This window comes from Gnatocerus cornutus, chromosome 6 (genome assembly GCF_029298725.1).
Source record: "Gnatocerus cornutus isolate USDA-ARS CGAHR chromosome 6, icGnaCorn1.1, whole genome shotgun sequence".
NCBI classification, from domain to species: Eukaryota; Metazoa; Arthropoda; class Insecta; order Coleoptera; family Tenebrionidae; genus Gnatocerus; species Gnatocerus cornutus.
This window is the reverse complement of record NC_142238.1, coordinates 10743051-10768641: the sequence shown is the minus strand read 5'-3', so window position 1 is coordinate 10768641 and position 25591 is coordinate 10743051. Positions and strand designations below refer to the sequence as shown.

General features: G+C 35.0%; 9 protein-coding genes across 10 annotated transcripts; 8 read left to right on the top strand and 1 right to left on the bottom strand.

The window, feature by feature from the left end:
• The first annotated feature begins 1686 nt into the window (after positions 1 to 1686).
• Positions 1687 to 3317, top strand: LOC148172833 (phenoloxidase-activating factor 3-like). The gene is made up of 5 exons (XM_088038212.1): positions 1687 to 1887; positions 1975 to 2172; positions 2226 to 2493; positions 2540 to 2796; positions 2845 to 3317. Exons 1-5 carry the CDS (start codon positions 1815 to 1817, stop codon positions 3192 to 3194), a joined length of 1146 nt encoding a protein of 381 aa, XP_087894338.1. The 5' UTR covers positions 1687 to 1814; the 3' UTR covers positions 3195 to 3317.
• A 538-nt stretch (positions 3318 to 3855) lies between these two features.
• Positions 3856 to 12095, top strand: LOC148172831 (transmembrane protease serine 9-like). Its single transcript, XM_088039800.1, has 23 exons — positions 3856 to 4047; positions 4097 to 4132; positions 4181 to 4372; positions 4458 to 4740; positions 4793 to 5073; positions 5117 to 5455; positions 5512 to 5541; positions 6870 to 6934; positions 7019 to 7142; positions 7217 to 7282; positions 7414 to 7437; positions 7486 to 7951; positions 8007 to 8269; positions 8317 to 8618; positions 8661 to 8836; positions 8901 to 8985; positions 9069 to 9113; positions 9156 to 9172; positions 9220 to 9352; positions 9493 to 9613; positions 9716 to 10179; positions 11142 to 11329; positions 11382 to 12095. The coding sequence occupies exons 1-23, from the start codon at positions 3930 to 3932 to the stop codon at positions 11977 to 11979; spliced, it is 4416 nt and encodes a 1471-aa protein (XP_087895926.1). The 5' UTR covers positions 3856 to 3929; the 3' UTR covers positions 11980 to 12095.
• On the top strand, positions 5686 to 6875 carry LOC148172832 (phenoloxidase-activating enzyme 1-like). The gene is made up of 4 exons (XM_088038213.1): positions 5686 to 5828; positions 5887 to 6118; positions 6169 to 6452; positions 6499 to 6875. The coding sequence occupies exons 1-4, from the start codon at positions 5723 to 5725 to the stop codon at positions 6852 to 6854; spliced, it is 978 nt and encodes a 325-aa protein (XP_087894339.1). The 5' UTR covers positions 5686 to 5722; the 3' UTR covers positions 6855 to 6875.
• A 174-nt stretch (positions 12096 to 12269) lies between the features above and the next one.
• On the top strand, positions 12270 to 12852 carry LOC148172830 (uncharacterized). Its single transcript, XM_088038834.1, has 2 exons — positions 12270 to 12387; positions 12439 to 12852. Exons 1-2 carry the CDS (start codon positions 12348 to 12350, stop codon positions 12786 to 12788), a joined length of 390 nt encoding a protein of 129 aa, XP_087894960.1. The 5' UTR covers positions 12270 to 12347; the 3' UTR covers positions 12789 to 12852.
• A 69-nt stretch (positions 12853 to 12921) lies between these two features.
• On the top strand, positions 12922 to 14534 carry LOC148172829 (phenoloxidase-activating factor 3-like). The gene is made up of 6 exons (XM_088038832.1): positions 12922 to 13095; positions 13263 to 13454; positions 13501 to 13744; positions 13796 to 13989; positions 14036 to 14128; positions 14177 to 14534. The coding sequence occupies exons 1-6, from the start codon at positions 13044 to 13046 to the stop codon at positions 14464 to 14466; spliced, it is 1065 nt and encodes a 354-aa protein (XP_087894958.1). The 5' UTR covers positions 12922 to 13043; the 3' UTR covers positions 14467 to 14534.
• Positions 14535 to 14583: 49 nt separating this feature from the next.
• Positions 14584 to 19546, top strand: LOC148172828 (CLIP domain-containing serine protease B10-like). 2 transcript variants are annotated; one of them, XM_088038830.1, is made up of 6 exons: positions 14584 to 14894; positions 17919 to 18113; positions 18163 to 18592; positions 18641 to 18834; positions 18881 to 18973; positions 19056 to 19546. In XM_088038830.1, the coding sequence occupies exons 1-6, from the start codon at positions 14819 to 14821 to the stop codon at positions 19361 to 19363; spliced, it is 1296 nt and encodes a 431-aa protein (XP_087894956.1). In that variant the 5' UTR covers positions 14584 to 14818; the 3' UTR covers positions 19364 to 19546. The 2 variants fall into 2 exon arrangements, with proteins under 2 accessions (XP_087894956.1, XP_087894957.1); XM_088038831.1 differs by having other exon boundaries at positions 14827 to 14911.
• Positions 19547 to 20170: 624 nt separating this feature from the next.
• Positions 20171 to 21544, top strand: LOC148172827 (CLIP domain-containing serine protease B10-like). Its single transcript, XM_088038833.1, has 5 exons — positions 20171 to 20260; positions 20348 to 20792; positions 20839 to 21020; positions 21067 to 21162; positions 21211 to 21544. The coding sequence occupies exons 1-5, from the start codon at positions 20230 to 20232 to the stop codon at positions 21507 to 21509; spliced, it is 1053 nt and encodes a 350-aa protein (XP_087894959.1). The 5' UTR covers positions 20171 to 20229; the 3' UTR covers positions 21510 to 21544.
• Positions 21545 to 21570: 26 nt separating this feature from the next.
• Positions 21571 to 23373, bottom strand: LOC148172826 (tubulin polyglutamylase ttll6-like). Its single transcript, XM_088039243.1, has one exon. It carries the CDS (start codon positions 23371 to 23373, stop codon positions 21571 to 21573), a length of 1803 nt encoding a protein of 600 aa, XP_087895369.1.
• Positions 23083 to 24007, top strand: LOC148172825 (uncharacterized). Its single transcript, XM_088039244.1, has 2 exons — positions 23083 to 23668; positions 23784 to 24007. Exons 1-2 carry the CDS (start codon positions 23458 to 23460, stop codon positions 24005 to 24007), a joined length of 435 nt encoding a protein of 144 aa, XP_087895370.1. The 5' UTR covers positions 23083 to 23457.
• The last annotated feature ends 1584 nt before the right edge of the window (positions 24008 to 25591 follow it).

The window sequence follows — 25591 nt, the reverse complement described above, 5'->3', positions numbered from 1 at the left end:
TGCAAGCTTTGGGCACACGTTGTAAATGTGAACGCGTCGACTGACGTTTTCCAGAGGATAGCAGCCGGCGATGTCGTTAGCAAAATGTACGCTATAATATCCTTAAAGACCCTTTCGAATAGCAATAAATGTTTACATTTGAGAGGCAGTATAACATAATGGGTTGTCGAGAGATATGACCGATCTCAATAGGCGGCCAGAGTGGCTGAGCTGCAACGGACAGCAGGAAATACGTTCCTGCTTGCTACACGTCATTCTGTTCCGCTATGGCTGCTGATCCTGACATGCAGTAGTCAATGCGTTCCGCACACGGAAACTAACAAAAACTGTACCAGTGAATGTTCAATGTTATTTTTTGTTTTGCAGGAAATTTAAGCAACCAGTTTGATATAAATTTAATGAAATTGCGAGTTTTAGCTCCGGGGTTTACGAATATTGGATGTTAAAAATATGATGCCGTCTTTTTCGTTTTGAAAACTTATGAGTGAAATTCAGCCACGTCATCTTTACAGTACGGTTGCAATTTCCAATGAGCTCATCAGTATCAAAAGCACCACTTTAATTTGATTACATTTCCTTTTGAAAAGGCATTTCAATTAAGTTTTCCGATTGAAACTATTCTTTACGGGGATAAACTATTTTTATTTTTTTTTGCATGCAGGTGATAATGAAGGGCCCTGAATGTCTAGACTGTACAGTTGACTCAAATTTAACACTAAATTTTACATCATACGTGCGCGCATTGTCAATTTGTATCGAAATTACCGACTTTCTTTCAGCTTGGCGCATTTTTACCAAACATTTTGGCTATAAATCAGACTTCGGCATCTATAAACAACAATATAACACTTGTGTTCGACGATGTGGGACATTTTTCATTTTAAATTGCACCAATTTTCTCTTCGGCAACCAGGCATGAAGATCATCGTCCAGACGCTGCACTATTCAAACAGAAAATTCCACGAAACAATTTAATTCTACAGGCTATTTAAGTGATTACTCGATTTATCGCTTTTTCCGAACGAGCGCTATCACTTCTTTCCTGAGCTACTCTTTATACCGTTTCAAGCTGACCAACGTTTTTGCAACCGGGATACGGAGAATAAATAGCGAGATCAAGTCGGATGAAGTTTGCAACAACTAGAAGCTAAAAACTTTAATGTCTTTATATAGTTACAAGAGCAGCAAGTCTGTTTGAAATGTCAAGGTTTAATGTCAAAAGTGGTGAAAGTGCACCCTGATTGACATTTTTATATTTCACCGAGTAATTAACAAAAGAACTGTGGAATTTGAGGAGGGAATTAAAGGTGCAAAAGGGCAGTGCGGAATATTTAAGGGTGTCATTTTGCACGGAATTTCAGATTTGAAAACATCAGCAAATAAATTATGTTCTAAACGCAATAACGAGACATTCATTGCACTCATCTGGGCACAACGATAATTCCAGCTTGAATTTAAAAGTGCGCTAATTCGAAACGGATAGCGTAATAAGCCTAGAGCGAACAAGGGCTGTAATTTTGATAATGACCTTGATAACGGCAAAATATGGCATTTTTGTAAATCCTGGCTATTTATTCTCGGAAGGGGACTTTCGAAAGGATTAAAGCGGTTTGGTTGTAGAGATAAAGGGTTTATTTTTCTCGTAATTTCATTACACTTACATGCAGAAAGATGCAAAACCATTTTGATTTAGCTGGACTTAATTAAAACTTATCGTACATTGATAGCGAGGTTAGAGGTTCATTTTTAGAGCAAAGAATGTAAGCTGTTGTAAACAAATCAGGAAGTAATATCGCAATTTTCGTAAATTAACGATGGGATACTTATGGAACGTGCTGCTTTTTATTTTTTGCTTCTGTTTTTGGTTTGCTACTGTGACTACAAATGGTAAGTGTTTGCCTCGGAGCTTGTAAAATTTGTTTTTTTGCCCCGGCATTAACTAGTCGGCGCTACATTTAATATCAATTATTTTAGATTTAGTGTGGCCATGTATAACTCCCAACAGCGATGAAGGTTTTTGCATGCCCTTCAAAAATTGCTCAAAGCTTCTTAATCAATTAGAGAATCTCCACGCAAAACCGTTTTTACGAGCTTCTAAATGTGGGCCAAAAACAAAACACGAAGATGAAACAAACCCTCTAGTATGTTGTGGAAAACACTCAAATTATTTAGGTAAAACTTATATATACTAAAACAATATAATAATAAGAAATCATTTTATTTAGTGTTGGCTAAGAAAACTTCAAAATTGAAGCAAAGAGGAAAACATCCAAAACCAGAATGTGGTTATCAAAATTTCACAATTATTAACAGTCGTATTTTGGGTGGAAACGAAGCTACACTCGGAGAATTTCCGTGGATGGTAACTCTTTACCACAACAATAAAACTGGAGAGAAAAAGTTTGGTTGTGCTGGATCTTTAATTTCGCAAATATTCGTACTGACTGCAGCTCATTGTTTGGAGTCATCTGATCATCAAATTTACGGTCCAATGTAAAGTATTTCTCTGTTAGTTGGTTGATATTTTTTATGTTTTCAGATTTGAGGTGCATTTAGGAGAACACAATATTAAAAATCACACGGGTGTTGGAAAAGTACAAATCATCAAAGTAAGTAAAATGTACGTGCATCCTTCTTTCGATCCAGCTTCACCAGATTATCATAACGATATAGGTTTAATTTTTTTAAAAAGAAAGGCTAAAATTTGTACTTACGTTTTCCCAATTTGCCTTATGGAAAGACAAGTGGTTAACCCAACTGAATATTGGGTGAGTGGTTGGGGCGCTACTAATGAGAGTACGTTTTGATGTTGTATTTATACAATAATTAATGAAATCATTTTAGGTGTACTAACAACAAGTTCCAGTAAACTGAAACTGTCTCTCCATTTGTTTAATCATTCTAAATGCACTAAAATGTATGACAGACGAAAGAACCTGAAAATCGTCGACACACAAATATGTGCAGGAGGAGAGAAAAATAAAGATACTTGTCGTGGTGATTCTGGAGGACCATTGATGGTAGCTGATGGAAATCGTTGGTTTGTTGCCGGTCTAGTTAGTTATGGGGTAGGATGTGGAAGGAAAGGGTGGCCAGGAATTTATACAAATGTTACAAGTTACTTTAACTGGATTAAAAGCACCATGGCGCAAGCACGCACTATAAAAAATAAGAAAAAGAAAAAAAAGATATGAAAAATTTTGAATTTACTTCGAAATGTACAGGCTGATATTTGGTTCCTTATTTTATACTACGTACTACTCAAATTCTTGTGTTGTGAGCAAAAGTTTTAAAATTAATAAATTTTTGAAATTTAATTAGTATGTACCTTCTACAACACTACAACCTTTATTGTTTTTTTCCCTTCTCAAGTATCCATTCATTTTCTTTTTAGACTGTCTGAAAACTTTTGTATTTGGTTTTTTCTTGTTATCAATAATTTTGTTGTCATTTCTGTATTAGCTTTTTGCGTGTGTGGTATTATTAGTTTTTGTCATAAACCTGCAGCCATATACAACAAAAAGAATTCTCATTAGATTTTTTAAAACGGCTTATTTTGTTTTCTCATTATTTTTAAGAATCAAAAGAATCAAATTTTTACTACTTTATCAGTTTAATGGTTGATTATCTAAACTTCTGGTCACATTTTTGTTGCTTTTGTGTATTAATAATAATTATTCATATAAAGGTGGTTTGAACTATTAACTTGTTTTCTGAGTTTTATAACCTTGCCAAATAGATGAAAGACTTTTCCTACACCTCAACCAATACTAAACTTTTGTTAATTATCTCAACTGAACTAAAAATCTCTTATAATATGTAGCATTCATGGTTTGATAGTGAGGTTAAAGGTTAACTTGTAATAGTATCAAAAGAAGCTCACGTTCAACAAATACGGGAAAACCGCATTTTAATTCTACACTTTAACGATGAATTGCTCCAGGAAAGTGTTAGTTTTAGTCTTTTTTCTTTGTAAATTGTTTACCACCTTTGCAAGCAAAAATGTGACACAACAATCTTCAACTCCTTCTGGAAACTTGACAACTGGTAAGCCATTTAAATCTCATCTACAACAACTAAACATTAGAATTTTTAGAAGATGTGTTTCCGAATTCAACAGACGTAAGACGACGTATGTAGAATTTATATGTTTTCTTGTTTTTTAAGTTAAGGATTTTAGGAATGGTGTGGCACTGTGACACTGTTGATGGCAAGGCAGGGTACTGCATGCCTCTCAAAAACTGTTCAGCACTTCTAAATCTAAGTAGTGATGAAAAACGTGTATCGCTTGTACGTGATTCAACATGCGAAATAAAAAGGAACAACCGAGAAAATCCCCTTGTCTGTTGTTCAAAGATTGATATACATTTAGGTAAAATTTGTACAAACTTCAAGTTGAATTATCTATCATCTAGGCCTTTAGAATTACCAACGTACTTATATAATTTTTTTTGCAGCTTGGAGTCTGAGTGCTGCTGCTGCTACTCCTACAACCCTACAGAAATCAGAAAAAGTTGTAAAACCAAGAAGCTGTGGTTATCAAAATATTACAATACTAGTACGAATTATGGGTGGAATAGAAGCTAGTCTCGGTGAATTTCCTTGGATGGCCAGATTATATCACAAAGATCAAGCTGGAACAAAAACTTTTGGTTGCTCAGGATTTTTGATTGCGCAGAAATTTGTGCTAACAGCCGCTCACTGTTTGTATTCAGAAATGAACAAAATTTACGGTCCAGTGTTAGTTTTTTCGATATAAAAATTGTGAGTTTAATAGACATTTCTTTTACAGACGCGAGGTTCAGTTAGGAGAACACAATACAAAAACCGCAATTGATTGTGACGAGAAAAACACGACATGCGCTGAAAAAGTTCAAATCATCCGAGTAAACAAAACTATTGTGCACCCTTTGTACGATGCGAATTCCAGGCATCACCACAATGATATAGGTCTAATTTATTTAAATAAAGGAGCCAAACTTTGTACTTACGTCTCTCCGATATGTCTGGTGGAACAAGAATTTAACGTCTCTGAATATTGGTTAAGTGGTTGGGGAGCTACAAGGGATGGAGGTACGTTTTTTTTAATGGGGTTGATTATTCAAAATATTTCTAGGAGGAGTGAGTTCCATTAAGTTAAAAGTGGCGGTTCCACCATTTCCGCATACAAATTGTACCAAACAGTACAAAATAATTGGTACGAAAATCACGGACACGCAATTGTGCGCTGGTGGTAGAAAAAATGAAGACAGTTGTACTGGAGATTCCGGAGGACCGTTGATGGCTTTTGATGGAAATCATTGGTCTGCTGTGGGCGTCGTCAGTTACGGCTTAAGTTGTGGCAGAGAAGGATGGCCTGCGGTATATACAAAAATTACAAATTATACTGAGTGGATCAAAAACACTATGCTTGAAGTTTCTAAAGAAAATAAGAGCAAGAATACCGAAAGAAATTAAAGACTTAGTATTATTCCAAAAACTAAATTTTCTGATGTAAATTATAAATTATAGCAGTAATGAATAAAGCACTTATTGGTGAATGTAATAAATTCAATAAAAATCAAAATTTCAGAAGTTTTTTTATTTATACATACATGTAGAATATGATAAATAAATGAACTAAAGTTTTTCTTGTACACAGAGTATGTGATTTGATAATGAGGTTAAAGGTTAATTAAATACAAAACTAACGAATAAAATAAGTCATTTTCACAAATTAAAGATGAAAGTGTCATTTTTGAATCTTGTATTTTATATTTCGAACTGTTATTTTGCATGTGCCCTCAAAGCGGTTACACATGAACTTGCATCAAAAAATTTGACAAGTGGTAAGTGAATTCTAACTCAAACTCTTTCTCTACATTGCGTTTGTCTATTATCTTTCAGATTTAAAGAAAAAACCTGAAGTAACGTGTGGTAACCAAAAGGTAAGAATTCAAGGAGTAATTTTGGGAGGGACGGAAGCCCTCCTTGGCGAATTTCCCTGGATGGCAAGACTGTATCATAAAAACAACAATGGAGTGAAAACGTTTGATTGCTCTGGATTTCTAATAGCACCAAAATTTGTTCTTACAGCTGCCCATTGTTTGGAGTCGGAAAGCCATCCATTATCTGCAGTGTTAGTGCTAAATTTGTAGTTTTTTTATATTGCCTTGATACTTCTTGTAGATTTGAAGTTCACTTGGGGGAGCATAACACAAAAACTTCAATTGATTGTAATCGAAAGAATACAACATGTGCTGACAAGATCCAAATCATCAGAGTAAAGAAAATAATTAGCCATCCTTCGTACAATCGAAGTTCCATCCTTTACCATCATGACATTGGACTAATTTATTTAAAAAAAGGTGCCAAAACTAGCGAATACGTCTCTCCTATCTGTTTCCTTAAAAAACAAGTTTCTAACCCATCCGGTTATTGGTTGAGCGGTTGGGGCGCTACTAGAGAAGGAGGTAACTCATATTTCTACATTCAGTACTGTAACATGAGAATTTTCAGGAACTGGCAGTTCCATTAAGCGGAAGGTACGTATTCCAGCCACCCTTCATTCTAATTGTACCAAACAGTATAAAATCATTGGTATCAGAATTAGTAACAAACAATTATGTGCTGGAGGAAAAATAAACAAAGATAGCTGTCAGGGAGACTCTGGAGGGCCGTTGATGGCAGTTGAAGGAAATCATTGGTTTGCAGCTGGGATAATCAGTTATGGATTTGGTTGCGGCAGAGAGGAATGGCCAGGAGTTTACACAAACGTTACAAGTTACTATGATTGGATTTCCAACACCATGTCACAAGTTTCTTCACGAGATAAGAAGAAGTCTTCCAAAAAGAGAAAACAGTCACTAAATTAAAATAAAGTTGTTAAGTTGTGATCGTTTTTGTTTGGGAAGCTGTGATTGAAAATGCTCAAGGATTGTCTGAGAAACTGAAAGCAAAAAAAACATACGATGGAAAAACCTCAAAATTTAAAGAATATAAACATTTTTAAAAAACGCTTCCATAATTATTATTAAAGTTGGAGTCGTCATTTGAAGAGGGGCTCGTCAAAGATTATCCGCTACAGAGATTTTCACATAGATGGCAGTGTCTCAATCTTTCCAAGTTTCTTCTCTTTCGTTTGTTTAGATGCTTTTCAAACAGTTAATGTTTTCCCAGTGATAAAACTGTTTTGAATCTTACTTCTAATTAGTCTATCAATTTACACGTTACTGAGAATTAAACATACATATTAATACCAAAAAAACCCATTCCTCATACTACGATGCCATGCTATCGAAGAGTTGAAAGGTCAGTTATAACTTCAAATGCTCGTAAGAAAGACATTCATAATTAAAACTAGAATGTCAAACTTACTTTTTCTGCTTCCACTCATTTTTTTAACATGTTTGATTAAAAAATGTGAATTTTTAGAAGAATCAAAAGACAGCTCTCTAAGTAAGTATCGTAATATATTAAATTTATGATAAGTATGTTTTCTTTTAGTACCAGTATCAGCAGAATGTGAAATTCCAGGGCAAATTGACGACGGTTATTGCGTACCAATATACAACTGCCTAGCTTTAATAAGATCAAATTTAACTGACAGTGAAAAAAGGGCACGTAAATGCGGTTCCCATAACGAAAATGTGAAACAACCAAAAGTATGCTGCGAGAAATCTCTTGTGAAATTAGAAACGACCTCGACTTATTCGCCTAGCTTCGTTTTTCCAGAAAGTGAAACACAAAATGAGACGCAATTTCCAGAATGTGGAATTCAAGAAGTAGAGTTACGACTTGTTGGAGGTTACACTACAGTGAAGAAAGAGTTTCCCTGGTTAGCCAGGTTACTGCGGAAAGATGTTCTTGGAGACTTGCTTTTTAGCTGTACTGGAGCTCTTATTTCGTCGAAGGTAGTGTTAACAACCGCTCACTGTTTGGTGTCAGAGTCGCTAGTACAAGTTGGAGATCTGTGAGGAATTTATTTAATATCATCACTGTCTTATTTACTTACGTGATTTTTTTAGACATGCTGTTACTCTTGGTGAACATGAAACAACTTGTTCCGACGTTACTGAATGTCTTCGGACCAAGAAAACCATTTTGATTTCAAAATATCTTGCTCACCCTTCGTACAAAAAAGATGCAGTGAACCACGACAACGATATAGGTCTAATATTTCTTAAAACTAGAGTTCAGTTTACAACTCACATAGTTCCGATTTGTCTTTTAAAAGAAAATGTAGATTTACCAGAGTACTACATCGGTGGATGGGGCAAAACTGAATCTGGTACGTTTCACTACTGTCAGTATTTTGTATAATTTGAGAAATTCTAGGAAAAACGAGTAATGTAAAACTGAAAATAACTGTCCCACCTTTTCCGTGGAAAGAATGCGTGGAAAAATATAAAACAATTAATGTTCATCTAACTCCCCGACAAGTCTGTGCCGGAGGCGTTGAAGGTGTTGATTCGTGTCAAGGTGACTCAGGAGGGCCACTAATGATCCAAAAAAACGTGCGGTGGTATGTGGCAGGAGTGGTCAGTTTTGGAGTTAGTTGCGGGAGAAAGGGGTGGCCTGGGATTTACATACATGTGCCTAGTTATATCAATTGGATTACAGAAAATATAGACGAGAAAGTGTAGTGTGGTGTTTTATTTCCTAGTTGATTTTCTTTGGAGACATCGCTCTTACCTATAATATCAAATTTCCGCGCTTGTACAGAGCGTATTTATGTTGAAAGTGCCGAGGAAATAGTATATTACATGATCAGACCAAAAACTACAATATTTTGTATGAATGGTAAATTGATACGCGAGGTCATTGGCCGTGTGAGCAATCTCATGAGTACTGAAAGGTACTAAAAATGCTAAAAATTAATTATTATTTTTATTATCATTATTATGCTCCCAATTCCTAAGTAAAACAAAACTTTTCGATGATAAATGTGCAAATCGTATTGTTATGAGCCTGTTTATAAGAGTTTTTCTCACTTCAGATACCAAGGTTTTATTTTAAGACCATGAACGCATAAATAACAGTTTATCAATAATCACAAAGACGAACAACTTTGACCTTTTTTACGATAGAAAAATCTGACCTGGGCATTTCCGATTGCACAAAACACAAAATTCGTATTGATTTCCAAACCAATTTTCCTTTGGTTTCATTTCTAGACTGATAAACACCCAAAGTAAACAACTTTCTGAAGACAAAAACAATCGTATCATTCTGTCAAAGCGAGATAATTATTCCGCTCATCATTTTTATGAATGACGTACCGGGAACGTACACTAACGCCACATCTCGCGGACAAAATAAATTCCCCAGAATCGATTTTTATTCGCCTATTTCTCCGAATTCTTTCACGCAAGCATGGTTTTCCATCGAGCAAATTTAACTTGACTGTATTCGTTTGAAGTGGTTTCATTTCTTTATCACCTTTTCGGGAATACCTGACTTGAATCATTAGTCGGCAGTTCCACCCGAGGCGGAAAAAAGCAAACTTGAGAGACTAGTAGATTGGAAGTGTTAGTACTACAACCAGCGTCAAGGCAGGCAGCCACGATGCGGTCTTTTAACATTATTCTTTTTCCGGTTTTATTGTGTCTGTACTTCTTGACCATCAGTGCACGTAAGTAATGAATAATTTTACGTCTGTTTTAGTATCTCTTCATGCAGTCTAGTGTGGTACCATCATGTTTTGTTCGTGTTTTTATTCCAATCTCTTTTTTAGAACGCGATTACTGTACCACCCCCAATGGAGACACAGCCCAATGCAAACCAATTCGGTCCTGCACAAAACTTTACAATGCTGTAACGACTACAGACAAGGATCAACTTAAATTTCTGAAACAGTCTCAGTGTGGATACAGTCGGGAACCCTACGTGTGTTGTGGATTATATGACAATTATCACATTAATCCCGCGTTTGAAGAAGATGAGGAGGATGAAGACAGGACCTGGAATAGTAATCGTAGGACGACTCCTAGTAACAGTTGGGGCAGCACCAGAACCACAAATAATGATGACAATGGATGGGGCACAAATAACCGAAGAACAAATTCAGAAGAATCCGATTGGGGATCTGAAGAGAGAAGACCCACAAATACAGGGAATAGAAGACCAACAACGGATAATAACAGTCGGAGGACCAGTCAAAGCGGGAAGATTCCGGATCGGTCGACCTGTGGATATCAGGTGGGTTCGCACTAATTAGTGTAGTTCTTTGTTGCTACTTCTATTTAATTACGAAGCATAAGTAAATAATTATGCATAATCAAATAATAAAAGAAAAAAAAATGGAAATTTAATAACATACAGGGTGTTAGGTAACGTTACGCCCATAGACTAATGGGTAATTAAGGAAGGCAAACTGTCTCGGAATCCGCAATTAATTTTATTTTTTTCGTTTTAGTTAAAAAGCTACAAGGCTTTAAACTTGACCAATAGAATGGTTTCAAATAATTTTTCAATTTTACAGAAATCCAAGTAGCTTTCGGACCAAACGAATAATTTGTCACTTTCCCGTCACATTTGAAGTTTTAAATCAGTGGCGTCAATAAAAGGGAAAAACAATAACGCAATTTTCTTCAAAAAACAGACAATAAAGCAACACTACAATAGATGTTCAAAATGGCCATCATCTAGTTAAACACATAATTGTAAACGACGCAACAATGTTTCCTTTATCGTACCCAACACATTTTTGTTTTGACGAACTTGATTTGTGATGTCCACAAAAATGGAACAAGTACGCCACTGATAAAAAATAAGAACTGTCAGTTTGACATCAAACAAAAAATTTCCTTCAGTAACTCTGATTCAAATTTTTGTAACCTTATGCAATTTGTTTCCTGATTGGTCATATTCAAAGCCTTCCAGCTCTTAAAAGGTTCAAGAAAACCCGAAAAAAACTTCGAAACATTACTATTCACGGCTGCCTCCATCACCCCTTTTTCTATGGCCGTAACGTTACCTCACACCCTGTATAAAAATACGTATTTAGTCACATTTCCTTTTAATTTTGCTAGATAGAACTTGAGTGCCACTTTGTAATAAACCATTTAATTCCTGAAAGTGGAACCTCATCTCTTACTTCCGGTGTAACAGGAAGACCCGAGGAGACTTTAATAAATTTTAATTCTTGTCGCTTTTTACAGGAAGTTGACAGGATTTTGAACGGACAGGCGACAAGCCTGCGCGAGTTCCCCTGGATGGCTCTGCTCCAATATCGCAAGAAATCAGGCAACTTGGCATTCTCCTGTGGTGGTACTCTTATCTCCAATCGCTACGTCCTAACAGCTGCTCATTGCGTTCGTGGACAGATTCTTACAAAGATTGGACCATTGTACGGTTATTCTGAATAATTTAAATCCTTTGACTTATAATTCTCTTTTTAGAGTAAACGTAAGGCTTGGAGAATATAACACTGAAACGGGCAGAGACTGTAGCAACCAACTTGGATTTGAAATGTGCAACGAGAACCCTACAGATGCAGAAATTGACAAAATTATTGTCCATCCTGATTACAGTGACTCCAGTGCCGACAGATACAATGATATTGCTTTAATAAAACTAAAACGAGACGTAGTTTTCTCTGATTTTATCAAACCGATTTGTTTGCCTACCACGGAAAATGCAAGAGTTGGAGACAGACTTGTGGTTGCAGGATGGGGAAGAACTGAAAACTCTAACAGCAGTCCGGTGAAACTCAAATTGTGGATACCTGTATTTGAAAAATCGCAATGTGGCTCTAAGTTTAGATCGGCTGGTGTGAATTTAGGAAATAAACAACTGTGTGCCGGAGGCGAACGCGGGAAGGATTCTTGCAACGGGGATAGTGGAGGTCCTTTGATGGGGACGACCAAAACTGATTCTGCTCAGTGGTATATTGAAGGAATTGTGTCGTTTGGGGCACGATGTGGAAGTGAAGGGTGGCCTGGAGTTTATACAAGAGTTGGAGAATACATTGATTGGATCAAGAGGAACATCGAGTAGGAAAAGGATTTGGGAGCAGGAACATATTAAAACCATTTCCTATTTATTTATTATGATGTCATTAAAATAAAAAATGTAAATACTGTACTTTTAAGCAAATATAAAGCGAGAACACATTCGAAGTTTTTACTTTAATTTAAATTTTTATAAATATTAATTTTATTAAATTTAAATTTAAATTTAATTTAAAATATTACTTTTATTATTAAGAAAATAATGCGGTTTGTTCAGATTAAAATTCGACTGCGTCACAAATAAATCCCATAGATTTTTTGATAACCCACAGTTCAGATGTAAACGTCTCTGAACTCACCAAGAAATGTTACTAGAACTCCGATCAGAGTAAAATTTGTTGTTATGTTGGGAACATGTTTGCTGCCATATTCGCTCTTTTGATATGTGTTTCTTGTAAGTAAACATAATTAATAAACATTTCTGGTAATTTCGGTAACTTTTTAGTCACTGAGATTTCATCGCTGCCTGAAGATGAAGGATGCATTCGCATTAAAGACTGTCCCTCAGCCTTGAAGCATATCCCGCGTGTAAAAATACATCATGAAAGTTTAAATATTCTTCGAAATGCCCACTGTGGGTTTAATGGATTAGAACCTGTTGTTCGATGTGCAGATATTCCCAATCCTCCAAATGATGATCCTACAAATTGTATTCGTTTACAAGACTGTCCGTCCGCTCTTGAGTTAATACAAACAAGAGTTTTCGATCCTCAGGTAGTAAATATGTTTAGATCAATTCACTGTGGAATGGACAAATTGCAGCCTTTAATTCATTGCAATCAAATTAATTTTTGATTGAAACTTGTGTAAATAAAATTTAATCAAAGACAAATATTTGCTCTGAGATTTATGCGAATAATTTAGTAGTTTTTTTCTCGGAAATTCCCATGCCCACACTTTTTTATGACTTTGAAAATACCACTGAGAATACCAACGTAGCGCAAACTTAAGAAATCAGTTCTTATCAGAGTCGTAACCTCGGGAAGTACCTCGCTTTTCAATCAGTGCATCACAAGAATTGTTATTAGCAAGTGAAACTTTAGTTTTATAATGACAAACTTCGGGATAATCTTAATGATAGCGACATTATCATGCAATTTGGGTAAGTACGTGGATTATGTTGCATGACACTAAAAATTACGAGAACCATTATGCAATATAATATATATAAATAAAATGATAAACAATAATAAAATTTAGTTGTATCCATCTTACAATTTGCATTTCACTTTCTGCTGTTATTTGTTTATTTTTTGAACATTATTTCAGCGCTGGCGCTGAACGATTGCATCATCATCGATGATTGTCCTGAAGCCCTCAAATACATCGAGAAAAAACGTCATGATCCACAAACACTGGCCATCTTAAGAAAAGCTCATTGTGGTTTATTAAACACTGGCACAAGTCTGAAAGCGAAAGTGTTCTGTGAGAAAATTCCAGTCTTTCAAGAAGCTCAACAAGGTGAAAGAATTTTAAAATACGTACCCTGTCTACACCCCCCTTTTAGCAAAAAGCAAGTTAGCTTTGTTACCACCTCCTAACAAATGTGGCCTTCAAACACCTGTCTTTAGAGTAACGCACGGACAAATTGCTGAATTGGAAGACTACCCTTGGGTAGCTCTCTTTCGCTTTAAAAATAAAACCAGTTTTTCTTATCAGTGTCATGGTACGTTAATTAGTGTGCGATATGTGGTTACAGCAGCACATTGTTTGAGTTACCCCCCATCACTGAAAGATCGTCTGGGAAGTTTGTATGTTTGTTTAAAAGAAGCAAAGAAATAACGACTAATTTGTCTTTTTAGGCACGAAATCATTTTAGGTGAATACGACATTCGAACCAGTCTTGATTGTTTACCGGAAAAATACGGACGATATTGTGCTCCTCCAGTACAAACATTTACACCGGAGTCAATTCATGTTCATCCAAGGTTTGGATCATCGAATTCTGTTTCTGATATTGGCTTGATACGTTTAAACAGAAACGTTGTTTTTTCAGGTAAGTAAATATGGAAAAAAAGTAACTTACCTACTTATTTTTACAGATTTTGTGAGACCAATTTGTTTACCTTTTAACGCGTTTAATTTAAGTCCTGGGCAACTGTTATTGATAACAGGGTGGGGTAAAACTGAAAATCGTTAGTAGAGACTAATTTTGTCATTAAGTAGCTAATGGATATTTTTAGGGGCAATGAGTAATGTCAAATTGAAGGCGAAAATTTTTTATCGTTCTTCTGAAACATGTGAGCAATTTAATGTGGATGCGACCCAGATTTGTGCGGGTTCGACCACTGGACAAGACACGTGCAAAGGTGATTCAGGAGGCCCTCTGATGTTGAATCAACAGTTCAGTGATTCAGTAAGAAGTACACTAATTGGGATAGTTTCTTACGGGGGTAGATGTGGCTCAAGATATGCAATCTACACGAATGTCACAGCATTTACCTCGTGGATTCTAGATACGATTCAGGACTAAAAATCTTCTTAAATTGAGTCTTTATAATACTTAATATGGCAATAAACTACCTATTAAATTCTTATAAATTTCCGTTTATCTCGGTGATAATGACACCAGACAAGGTCAGAAAAGAAATATATAAGTTCGTCTGTTTTACGTAAATCACTCGTAGAGGTATCAACTTGGATAAATCTATCATTTCACAATACCTACACGCGCATAAACTTGTTCATTAAATACCGGGAAATCACGGTTCTCTTCGCATTTACGTAGCAGCAAAAATTCTCTTGTGACGTCATTTCGCTTTCAGTTTATAAACTTCCGACAGGTTATGGCCGAACGCTTGTAAATTCCCAACATTCAAAACAAAATGATCGTAGGAAAAGTTTCCGTTTTCAGTGTTTGTGCGTGGTTGGTGAGTGTTTTGTGGTTTTTACAAACAGCAAGTGAGTGAGTTAACTTGGTAATGAGCGTGTACAATTGTGTTGGAATTGCCGGTGTTTGTCTCGAAAGGGAAATTTTTCTACTTTTTTAAAATGAAAAATTAAATAATGCGTTTGGGTGAAAATCAAAAATTATTATACTGTGTTTAGTTAGTGGAAATTATTAAATCAGATGTATGACTGGAATTCTACTTTTCGTCTTTGTGTAATAAGAATAGAACCGGAATCTTTAATTGTATGAGTTTACGTTAATGAGCAGCACTGAAATTTAATTGCGGTGCTAAACCGCATGATTTTGCTTTATTCTTACAATATCTATTCAATGCGTAATTAAATTGAAGAAGCTGAAATTTTTGTAGTAGTTTGTTCGTATGCTTGCCAAATGTTTTAATTTCAATCGAATTTTCATTTTCATTTCCGTGCAATATGGATTTTTTTACACACATACGCGGGATCTGGGACTTTTCCCGTCTGTTTTTTTTTCGCAATGGTTTTCCCATCCCTATGAGCGCGTATTTTCTTTTAATTTCTCCACATTTATCTAGTCCACATAAATTAAATTGGATGATTCGATAGTAAGTATAACGGCATAATCACAATTTTCGTTCAACATAAAAGTAAAGCTCAGCTTTCTTCGGTTCATTTCTCGCTGCAATTCCCTTGCAACGACCTTGCGTTTATTGTGTAGGCGGTTTAATTTATACATTGATCTATGATACAGCACAAATTCAGTGGCAGGTAGATTTGGGATGTTGTTATTCTAGTCGTCATTGTGTTCACTGGTTCTTCAAATTAAAAGTTAATATTTTTTTTTTTGGATGACTAGTTTGTCTACTATTGAATTAATGTAAAATTCAAATGATGTGAGATTTTAAGAGTAGTTAGTTACTATTTTTGGTAGCAACTGTGGTTTGTTGTGCACAATCTAGCTTTAATAAAATCCAGAGAGTTTAATCCTTGCTCAGGTGATTTCAATGCGGGCAGAAAAGAAAAATAAGTTTGCAAGAATAAATAAATAAGCTTGGAACTATAAAATGTTTTACATATTTTAATATCTTGCAAAACTACAAAAATTACGTTGTTTTTAAAAACTTAAATTCTTATTTTACCTACTAATAAAATATTTATTTGTATGACATTACAATACTCTTTAGCATTTACATAATTTAACAATTTTTTTAATTTTTAGTTTTTTTTTGAGTTAATTTCGTATCGTTGACAGGTACTTTTGTTTGCAACTGATTTCTGTTAGATTAAAAATAATCAATTAAGTGCAAATCATTTTGAGATAATCTAATGTAAAATACATAGATGTACATACAATCTAGGTATGTACCTATTTCCGTTTTTTGTTCAAACAGCAATTAATTAGTATAATAATGTATTTAACCTTGTCGTCAGGCATTTTCACGTTCAACTTTATATTTTTCTTTTTACTTTTTTAAACAGGTTGTAACAGAAATAAGTGCATTAAATTTATAAAATATAAATAAATAAATATAAATATTTGTTAGGTTGACAATTCTATACGAATTACAAAAATACGATTTTTTCAGTTTTTTTGTAGGAATTCTTTTTAAATTTCTATTGGAAATTATTTCCATGGTTTTAAGATCTGCACCTGTTGTAGTCTGTCTAGATATTCTTAAATTAAAAACAATTTATAAACGATTAGAGTTTAGCAATCGAGTTGGTGAATAAGTCAAGATTAGATCATTAACTTATTGTATAAATAGACTCGCAGATTACACCTAATTCAGGAAGTAATTTTTGACAATTTACCCAATGACGCACATTGTATTTATTTACCAATTTTGTCAACAAAATCGCAGGTGAATGAATTAAGGATGGATTTAGTAAAACCACTGCAACAGTTTGATCAGTAAATAATAATCTTTTAAAATATGTTATAAGACTAAAGTACATACATAGTTCATTGAACTTATAAAAATCGCAGAGTATTTTGTTTTGCAAAAATTCCGGGCGAGCTGCTATTTCTTTAGTTACAATTTTGGCTACGTTGTGTGAAGATTATGCAACTAGTTTTTCCAGATTGATTTTAGTGTTTACTAATAACCACACTCGACAAGTTTTTTTTAACAAATTCTTGAAACAGAAAAATGTTGCTTGAATAAATAGTTGCTATTAAATATACTGCTACTAATTATAATTTCATTTATCAATTTGGGAAACCACACAAAAAAGTTGATAATAATTTTAACATTTCAGTTTAATATGTGCGTGGATAAACAATCTTGTGTGAGAAAGAAGAATAACAAATAGTCTAGACGCCTTTTCATAGTGTTTTTTGTTAAAATAATATTTCGTTTCGTAAGAAAATTGGGATATTTTAACGGCAATTCAAAAATGTTTGGAATCAGAATGTTTCTTTTATAATATTTATTTACATTCCTGTTTGATTTAATTGAGACCAACAACTTTTTTTTCTGGACAAAATTGACCTGCACTGACGTAAAAAGATTACAGTTAAAAAGTAGTGTAAAATTAACTGTTTGAAAGCGAATTTTTAACTTAAAAACTTGTATGTAGAGTTCCCTAACTGTATGGAGCTTATTAACACAAATTTGGACGTGTTACCCTCTCATCTAAATACAATAAAGTTGGCGTTTCTAATTGTGATATTAATAACAACGAATTTCTGTATTAACTAAATTTTTTAATTATTTTCACGGTTCAGAAGTTGGGAACAATTTGTTTACGCATTATGTTGTTATTATTCTAAAGACTGCGCGATTAAATCAAAGATTCTCACCGAAAATACGCTAATTTCGAGAATCTACTGAAATGCTGAAATTAATTATGTACTGTAGACTTTACAAAAGCTGCTAAAGCTCCTTTAATTATAAGTACTATTCCGGTCTACATCTCAGAAGATTTGCGTTTTTTTTGCCGGCTGCTTCTTACCTTACTAGAATTATGACTAAGTATAATTTGTACTATTCTTCTTGTTTACAATACCGACACAACGGAATATTTTATCGTCTAATTAATTGGCAACTTTTCCAGATTACGTCTCGACCACTAAAATAGAATGTATTCCAATTAAATTATGTCCATTGGCCATGAAACTTATAAAAACGAAACCCTACGCTCCGGATACACTAGCATTCTTAAGGTTCTCCCATTGCGGTTTTGATGGTCAAGACTCCAAGATTTGGTGCGCGCAATTCTTGGAGTGCAAAACTCCAGGCTCTCGGAATGGTAAGTTAACAAAAAACATAAACAAGAGACCAGTTGTGGTTACCCACAGGCGTCTGCAAGAACATCAAACAATGCGATTCATTGATGGAGTATATGGATAATGTAGACCTTGAAGATCCAGTGGTTGTAAAATACTTAAAAGAGTATCGCTCTCAGTGCAGTACTGACCACGATAAGGAAATTCGCGTGTGTTGTCCGAAAGAAGGAAAAATCACGGCGAAGAATGTCCATGAAAGGTTCCTGAATTATTTTCCAGATCCGGATTTAGGAGAATGCGGCACACAGAACGTGGATAATAAGCTTGTTGGTGGAAGTGAAACTTCGCTGGGTGAATATCCTTGGCTGGCATTATTTAAATACGTCAACAAGAATAAAATTCAGTATGCTTGCTCGGGTAGTTTAATTAACGAACAATATGTAATAACATCAGCTCACTGTGTTGATCCGGATATTATCCGAGAAAAAGACCTTGGGAAATTGTAAGTTAGAAAGAAAGAAAGCAAAATAAAAAACTATCTTCGTTTCAGGCAAAGCGTTATTTTAGGAGAGTATGACACTAGGAATGAGACAGACTGTATTTATTATAAGTTTGGTTCTGATTGTGCTGATCCTCCCCAAGTTTTTAGAATCACTGATCTCACTATGCATCCGAAGTACAACTCTAAGTTTATGATAAACGATATAGCTATCGTTCGTTTGGATCGAAAAGCAATATTTACTGGTAAGAGAAAGTCTCTACGTTATTTGTAACTAAGAAAAAATTGTAGACTATGTGCAACCAATTTGTTTACCACCTGCACACTTTACATTACGTGGAAACGAAACTTTTACAATAAGTGGCTGGGGACGAACAGAGAAAGGTAAGAGGATTTAGTATAATTTAAGTTTTTATTTTGTCTAGACTGATTGTGATTCGTTTTATTCGCAATTTTTTATTTTTAGAGAGACGAAGCCCAGTGAAAAGAAAAGCAGTTTTACGTTATAGTGACCGCGAAAAGTGTAACGAGTACAACGGCAGAAGAAAATTAACCGAAGGACAGATTTGTGCAGGCAATGGAAACGGCGTTGATAGCTGTTACGGTGATTCAGGTGGACCTTTGATGCTCGATGTTAAGACTTCCAGTGGTTCTTTTGCCACTTTTATTGTTGGGACCGTTTCGTATGGATACGGACAATTGTGTGGAAGTTTTCCCGGGGTTTATACTTTTTTGCCGCCTTACATAGATTGGATCGATAAGGAAATTAAATAAAAAACTCTTTGAAATTGCTGTTACGAGGTTTTGAGAGATATTTCTAATTAAAAGTAAAGTCACAAATTGGATGTTCTGCATTATCGTTATTTATCATTATACTCATTTTAAGACTGATTGTTTTCTGTTAGCGAGTACGAATTGTGAAAAACTTTTTGCTAATTAAATTATTTTTAATTCTGATTTTTTTTGCACCTATCTTTTTTTACCTGCGGAATTCGTGCTTTTATTAACGACTTTAGAAATGCCAAATAATTCGCTGTCGATTTTATGGTTACCTAAGATATTTTTAAAATATATATTTTTTTTTCAATTAAATAACTCTGGGATATGCGGGAATAATCGCAGAATTAATTGAAGTTTATTTTTGAGAAAATAGAATTGTAATTTGTAATTTTTTCTGAAAAGTACATTTCAAAACAAACATTTTGAAGAAAAAAACGTCCCAATAAGTTAATTTTTGAAAAAGTTATAACTTTTTAAAAATATAAAAGCCATTTTTTTTGAAAAATTCATAACTTTTTTTGGGTTAGGTACAAAAAATTTAAAATATTTTGAGAACCTTTTTTTATAGAGTAGAAAAAAATAATAAACTAACCTCGAGATTGAAGAAACAATATAAGAACTAAAAAGGAAGACTCCTGAAATTACAAAAATAGTCGAACGAAGAAACGAAATTATAAAAAAGTTTAAAACTGATAATCAAATGTTTTAATTTGTTTTTATTATTGAACTAGATCGAGTTTAAAGAAGAAGCAACAACAACTGTTATCATATTGATAACCTTGGGGAATTCTCTTACTGCAAGGCCATCAAGTGAGAACACGTTTCTTATTTCTTAGTTGTAATAAATTTGCACATTCATCATGTTCATAGTTAAAGCAGTATTCTTCTTATGTGAGTACTCTTCGTTTTTAAATAAACTAAAATTTTAATCCAAAATTATCTTTTTATTTTGTTATCTTCTTATCTAAACTGTTGCAGATCTCTTAAACACTTCCATTAATGCACTGGACTTAATTACACAAGGGACTCAGTGTTTGCAAGTCCGAGATTGTCCACATATCTACGAATTAATTAAAACTAAAAGGAATAACTTTGGGACTACAACTCTACTGAATCTCCTCAACTGTGCTAAAACGATCCGAGAATTTAAAATTCACTGCATCGATGAAGAAAAAACTAGAAATTTTATGGAAAACGTTGATACCTTAAATGGAGATAACTGCGGTTTAGATCCCACCACAAATAAAATTTCAGGAGGAGATGTGGCTGCGATAGACGAATTTCCTTGGGTCGCTCTGTTACGATATAAAAATAAAGACAACGTGTTTAGTTATGGATGTCATGGAAATTTAATAAATAAGAAGTATATTTTAACTGCCGCTCATTGTGTTGATCCGAAGGAAACCAAACCAGTAGGAGATTTGTGAGTTATGAAAAACGGAAGGCTGTGAATTAATTTATTTTTTTAGGTACTCAGTTATTTTAGGTGAATACAACATAACTAGTGAAGTTGACTGCGTAGCCAACGACTGTAATGACGGCACAAAAGAAATAATGGTTGAATCTTATATTATCCATCCAGAGTTCAACCTCACATCTCGAAAACATGATATCGCATTAATTCGTCTGAAAACTGAAGTGGAGTATTCAGGTTTAACTCCATCGAAAACAATTCAGAAACTAATATTTTATTTTAGATTTCATTAAACCGATTTGTTTGCCACCGCCAATTTTTTTGGCACCCTACAACGAAACGTTGTACATTGCTGGCTGGGGTCTAAATGACAGAAATCGTAAAATTTTGCTTATGTTGGGAGTTTAGTATTGTTTTTTCTTTTTAGAAATGAATCCCATCAAACTTAAAGCCAAATTTGCGCTTAATCCTGAAGATGATGAGAATTGCAAATCTAGTCAACTTACCAATGAACAGTATTGCGCGAGTTCTAAATCGCAGGCTAAAACGTGCCAGGGAGACTCCGGAGGACCTCTTATGGTGAAACGTCGCTATGACATTGATCGTCAACATTTAATTGGAATAAATTCGTTGGGAATACGATGTAATTTTTTTAATGTTAAACTCTCGATCTATACCAAAGTTTCCTCACACATGGAATGGATTTTGACAAATATACAAAAGTAGATTTTTGATATTAATAAACTTTTTAATTAGCATAATTTATTTGTGGGCTTAGTAAACACCTTTAGATACTAGATTTTGCTTTGAGAGACTCCACAAGATCCGAAATGAATATTCCATTCTGCTTGTTACCGGTGATCTCACTACTGTTGCGTATCTTGTCAAAAATCGCAAACTTCTTTTCGTCGCGTGGTCGCAAATTTCCATTCTTCTTCATCGAGAAATAAACGTGTTCTAAAATGCCATGACTTCTAATAAGATAGTCCCGTTGTGCCAATCTTTGCAGTCTATCTCGTTCTTCAGACTCGACAATCATCTGCGGTTCTGACGAACTCGCTATTGAAAATACCGTCCCAACTTTGGGTGTCTTCACTGAAACTTGTGAAGACTCCTTCTTTGGTTGTGTTGCTTTCGACGGTGTCACCACGATTCGTTTGGCTGCTTCTAGTCTTGCTTTAAGCTGCATTTCGTCTCTAAGAGCGTTCTGAGCGGCTTCTCGTGCTCTACTGGCTGCTGTTTCACAGTAAAGCGAGCCTTGGCCTTGGTCAAAGAACTTGTTGTAGTAGACTTTAGTAGCCGGACAGGGATAAACTAATCTAAATCCTCCTCTGTTGTTCGCTTCAAGACGGTATAGATCATCGAAATTTATGACGACAGAAGGCTGATGGTCTTTTCCATGGAGTAATCTTTCTCGGATTCGTTTTCTGTCTTCTTTCATTACTTTGCGTTTGTCACATTTGCCCAAGTTCATCATAGCAAACATGTCTGTGAGAAGAGATTCTTTAATTTCCCAGTCTAAAGCAGTGTCTGTGTGGAAGCTGGGCGAGTGGTTCACTTCTAAAATTTGAGGATTTAGGCGTTTATCTAGGATAATGTCAACTCCTAAAAGCTCGCAACATGCCGGAATGACGTCATGGTTGGGGAAGCAAGCAGCGTAGCTGTGCTTCAACACGGGGGCGGCACTTATTATGGTTTTTATAATGACGTCGTCAATTTTCTTAAAGATACTCTCAATATCGTGGCCTAGCTTCTTCAGATAATTTTTAAACCAAGAGATCTTTCTTTTGCTGCCTTCTTCTGTATCTTGGTTGTAAGTCCGACTGTACTTGTTCACAGCGTAGTTAGTTAAGTGCATGAAGACGTTGGTTATGTTGACAGAGTTCGGTTCTTTGTATCTGGTGGTGGCAAATCTTACCAAACCTTCTTCATATATATAAATTCTCAAAGGATCACATGATGTAATAAGCGCGTAGATTCGCAAATCAAATTTGTAACCATCAATGAGGTAAGGTCTATTGATATACACCTGGCACACGCCGCGGTCACATGGTCTGATTTCTTTTAAAGTTTTAGTAACGAATATTCCTCGTCCTTGACTACCCGCATCTGGTTTGAGTATAAACGTTCTATTCCGACGCAATCTGCTGTAAGTTAACGCTTCACCTAAATCAGCCGGTAAACACCAAGTCCTCGGAAAAAAATTGTACTCTTTTGGGAAAAGTCTGAGCATTCTGTTTAAATTTCGAGCCAACAAGTCTTTCCTACATATCTCCAACATGCCCGGGAAGTGGTTGATCTTCTGATAACGCTTCATTTCCTTGCATCGTTCTACGGTGATGGATAAATCCGTCCAGTACAAATTCCAATTCTCGCCTTCACTCACCTCTTTGTACCCAAACTTCTCAGCAATTTTGCGAATGATTTCGTAGCGACAATTTGTTAAACACGCCGAAATAACATTTTTCCGTTTTCTTGTAACTTTGCCGTGGATCACAGTTTTGATTACGGGTGCTTGCTTCTTGGATTTTTCAAGATTACTGTCCGAAGAACTGTCAGATCGGTCACTGCTTTTTGAATCTTCAGCCATAAGCGAATAAAGAAATTACATTTGAAAGTTGGGATAAATTTTGATACAAATTAAAACGTCACTGTCATTGACATACATGTCACAATGGGTTTGTCAAGGAAAATTTTAGTAGGTTTTCAGTTCGATGACCTCGTTGAAGCGGTGCAGTGTCGAGGACGACCGGGGCAAATTGAAGATTACAGCATTACAGAATTCAGCAGGTTCTTTAGTCACAATTATTCAGTCACAATGTTTGGTTCTTTTCTTGTGATTGTTTTGTGTCTCACAAGCAGAATGCACGCAATTGCTCAAACAGGTGAGTAATTCCGATAGTTTAAACGCTCTGGTACCAAATTTGGAGAGATTACAACTTCTTCGTAAAGTTGCAATTTTGAATCTGAAAGGTTGAACGCGTAATTGTTTCTTTGTAGAGAACGAAAATGTATCCGGATGTTTAACTCGAGAATCTGGAGAAGTTGGATTTTGCATAAATTTGCAAGAATGCCCATCAATTTATGCAGCTGCAAATAATTTTAACGAACCGATGACTAGTGAGAAGTTAATGTTTCTAATAGGATCACAGTGTGGTTTTAATGGTACAAATCCAAAGGTGTGTTGTCCAGAAAGTGAAGTAATCAAGACGCGAAGAGTTTGAACTGCTAGTTGTGAGACTTGTTTAAGTAATAAGTACCTAAAAGTAAGTAATTTTTGTTAAATTACTAATAAAACATTGAAAAATATATACAGTTTTTTATTAATAAATAAAATTGCTTTTTTTATTTTATTATTTGTACTTTGCTTCGTTGTCTTGATGATTTCACAATAAACATATACATCTGCTCTGCATGAAAAACGTATACATCTTGAGGATGAAGTAAAAATAGTGATTTATAGGACCCCTAAAGCTCTGTTTACATCCCATTTTGCAACAGAACGTTTTTAACGCCTATGAATATTTTAGGGTTGTTGCTGTTTTATGAGCATAGAAGTTTTTATTATCTAAGTCTAAACTCCTACTGAGTTTATATGGAGTGTATATGATCTCAACATTTAACAAATACGCCGTTACCAAGTAAAAGATGTGATATTAATAACTCGTCGACCCTCGAAGTAACAATAATACCGTTGCGTTTTTTGCGGAATTTTTTAAATCTCATCTCGTCTGAATTTTTTTATTGATAGACGAGACATGAAGTAGTATTTCCATTGTACCGTTTTTGCTGCACATAATATCAGACAGGTTATTGTGGCTGTGATGACTTTTTCTCATCTTCAGTCCTTTTAGAATCAATAGCAATTTATGCAGAGCTTATCCATGGATGAAACATTGCCGCTAGGGAGTAATATCAACAATTTTAACGCCCATATGAACAAATAAATATTTGAAACGAATGTTAATAAGAGATCGTAATTAACGGTCACGTGTAACAAAAGAGAAACTTGGCCACCGGCTTCAAATTTAGATTGCTTTGTGCCTCAGAGGACCGCAATACATGGGCATTTTAATAAAGCCATATAAGTTAAAATCGAACTTTATAGAAGGGGCGAGTAACAAGCCGTCTAAATGAGGGCTTCGACATTAATTTTATTTAGTGTAGGTACTTCTCTTGATGTTGATTTTAATCTAGAGATAGATCTCGTCTAGATTTTCGATGTAATATATCTATTTAAGGATATGTTCAATCTGGCGGCATCCCTCTTTTCCTTTCATGTGTCGGGAAATTTATCAAAAACATCTCCTGTTTTCAAATTCTGTGGATCCCTGGGGTTGCTCTGTAACTCGATTCGACCGCATTCATTCTTCCCCTTTTACCTGTGATGTTGGATCAACTTTAAAAATCACCCGATGAGAAGTGAGAGGGACATTGCTCTTATTTTGTCCATTACCTACCTATGCGACACTATAGCAACCTTTGACGTAAAATGCTTTGTCCCTTCGCACACCACTTTGTTTCATATATAAATTTTTAATTATTTGCCCCTTCAAAAACGCCCAAGCATTAATGTGTCATGTTGGACTCAATCTTTATTTTTGTTATCGCCGTTCCTCACTCTAGAGGCTTTTAATTCATAAAAAGATCAGTCATCCTGAAACGCGTGAATAATGGAGAGTTAATCCTGGACATTGGCTGCTGCAGGAAACATGTGCCGTGATTTATGCTCTTTTTAAAATATGGCTCGACCAACACATAAATAGCCCTTCTGTCCTTCCCTAAACGCTGTAATCAGGGGTGATTAG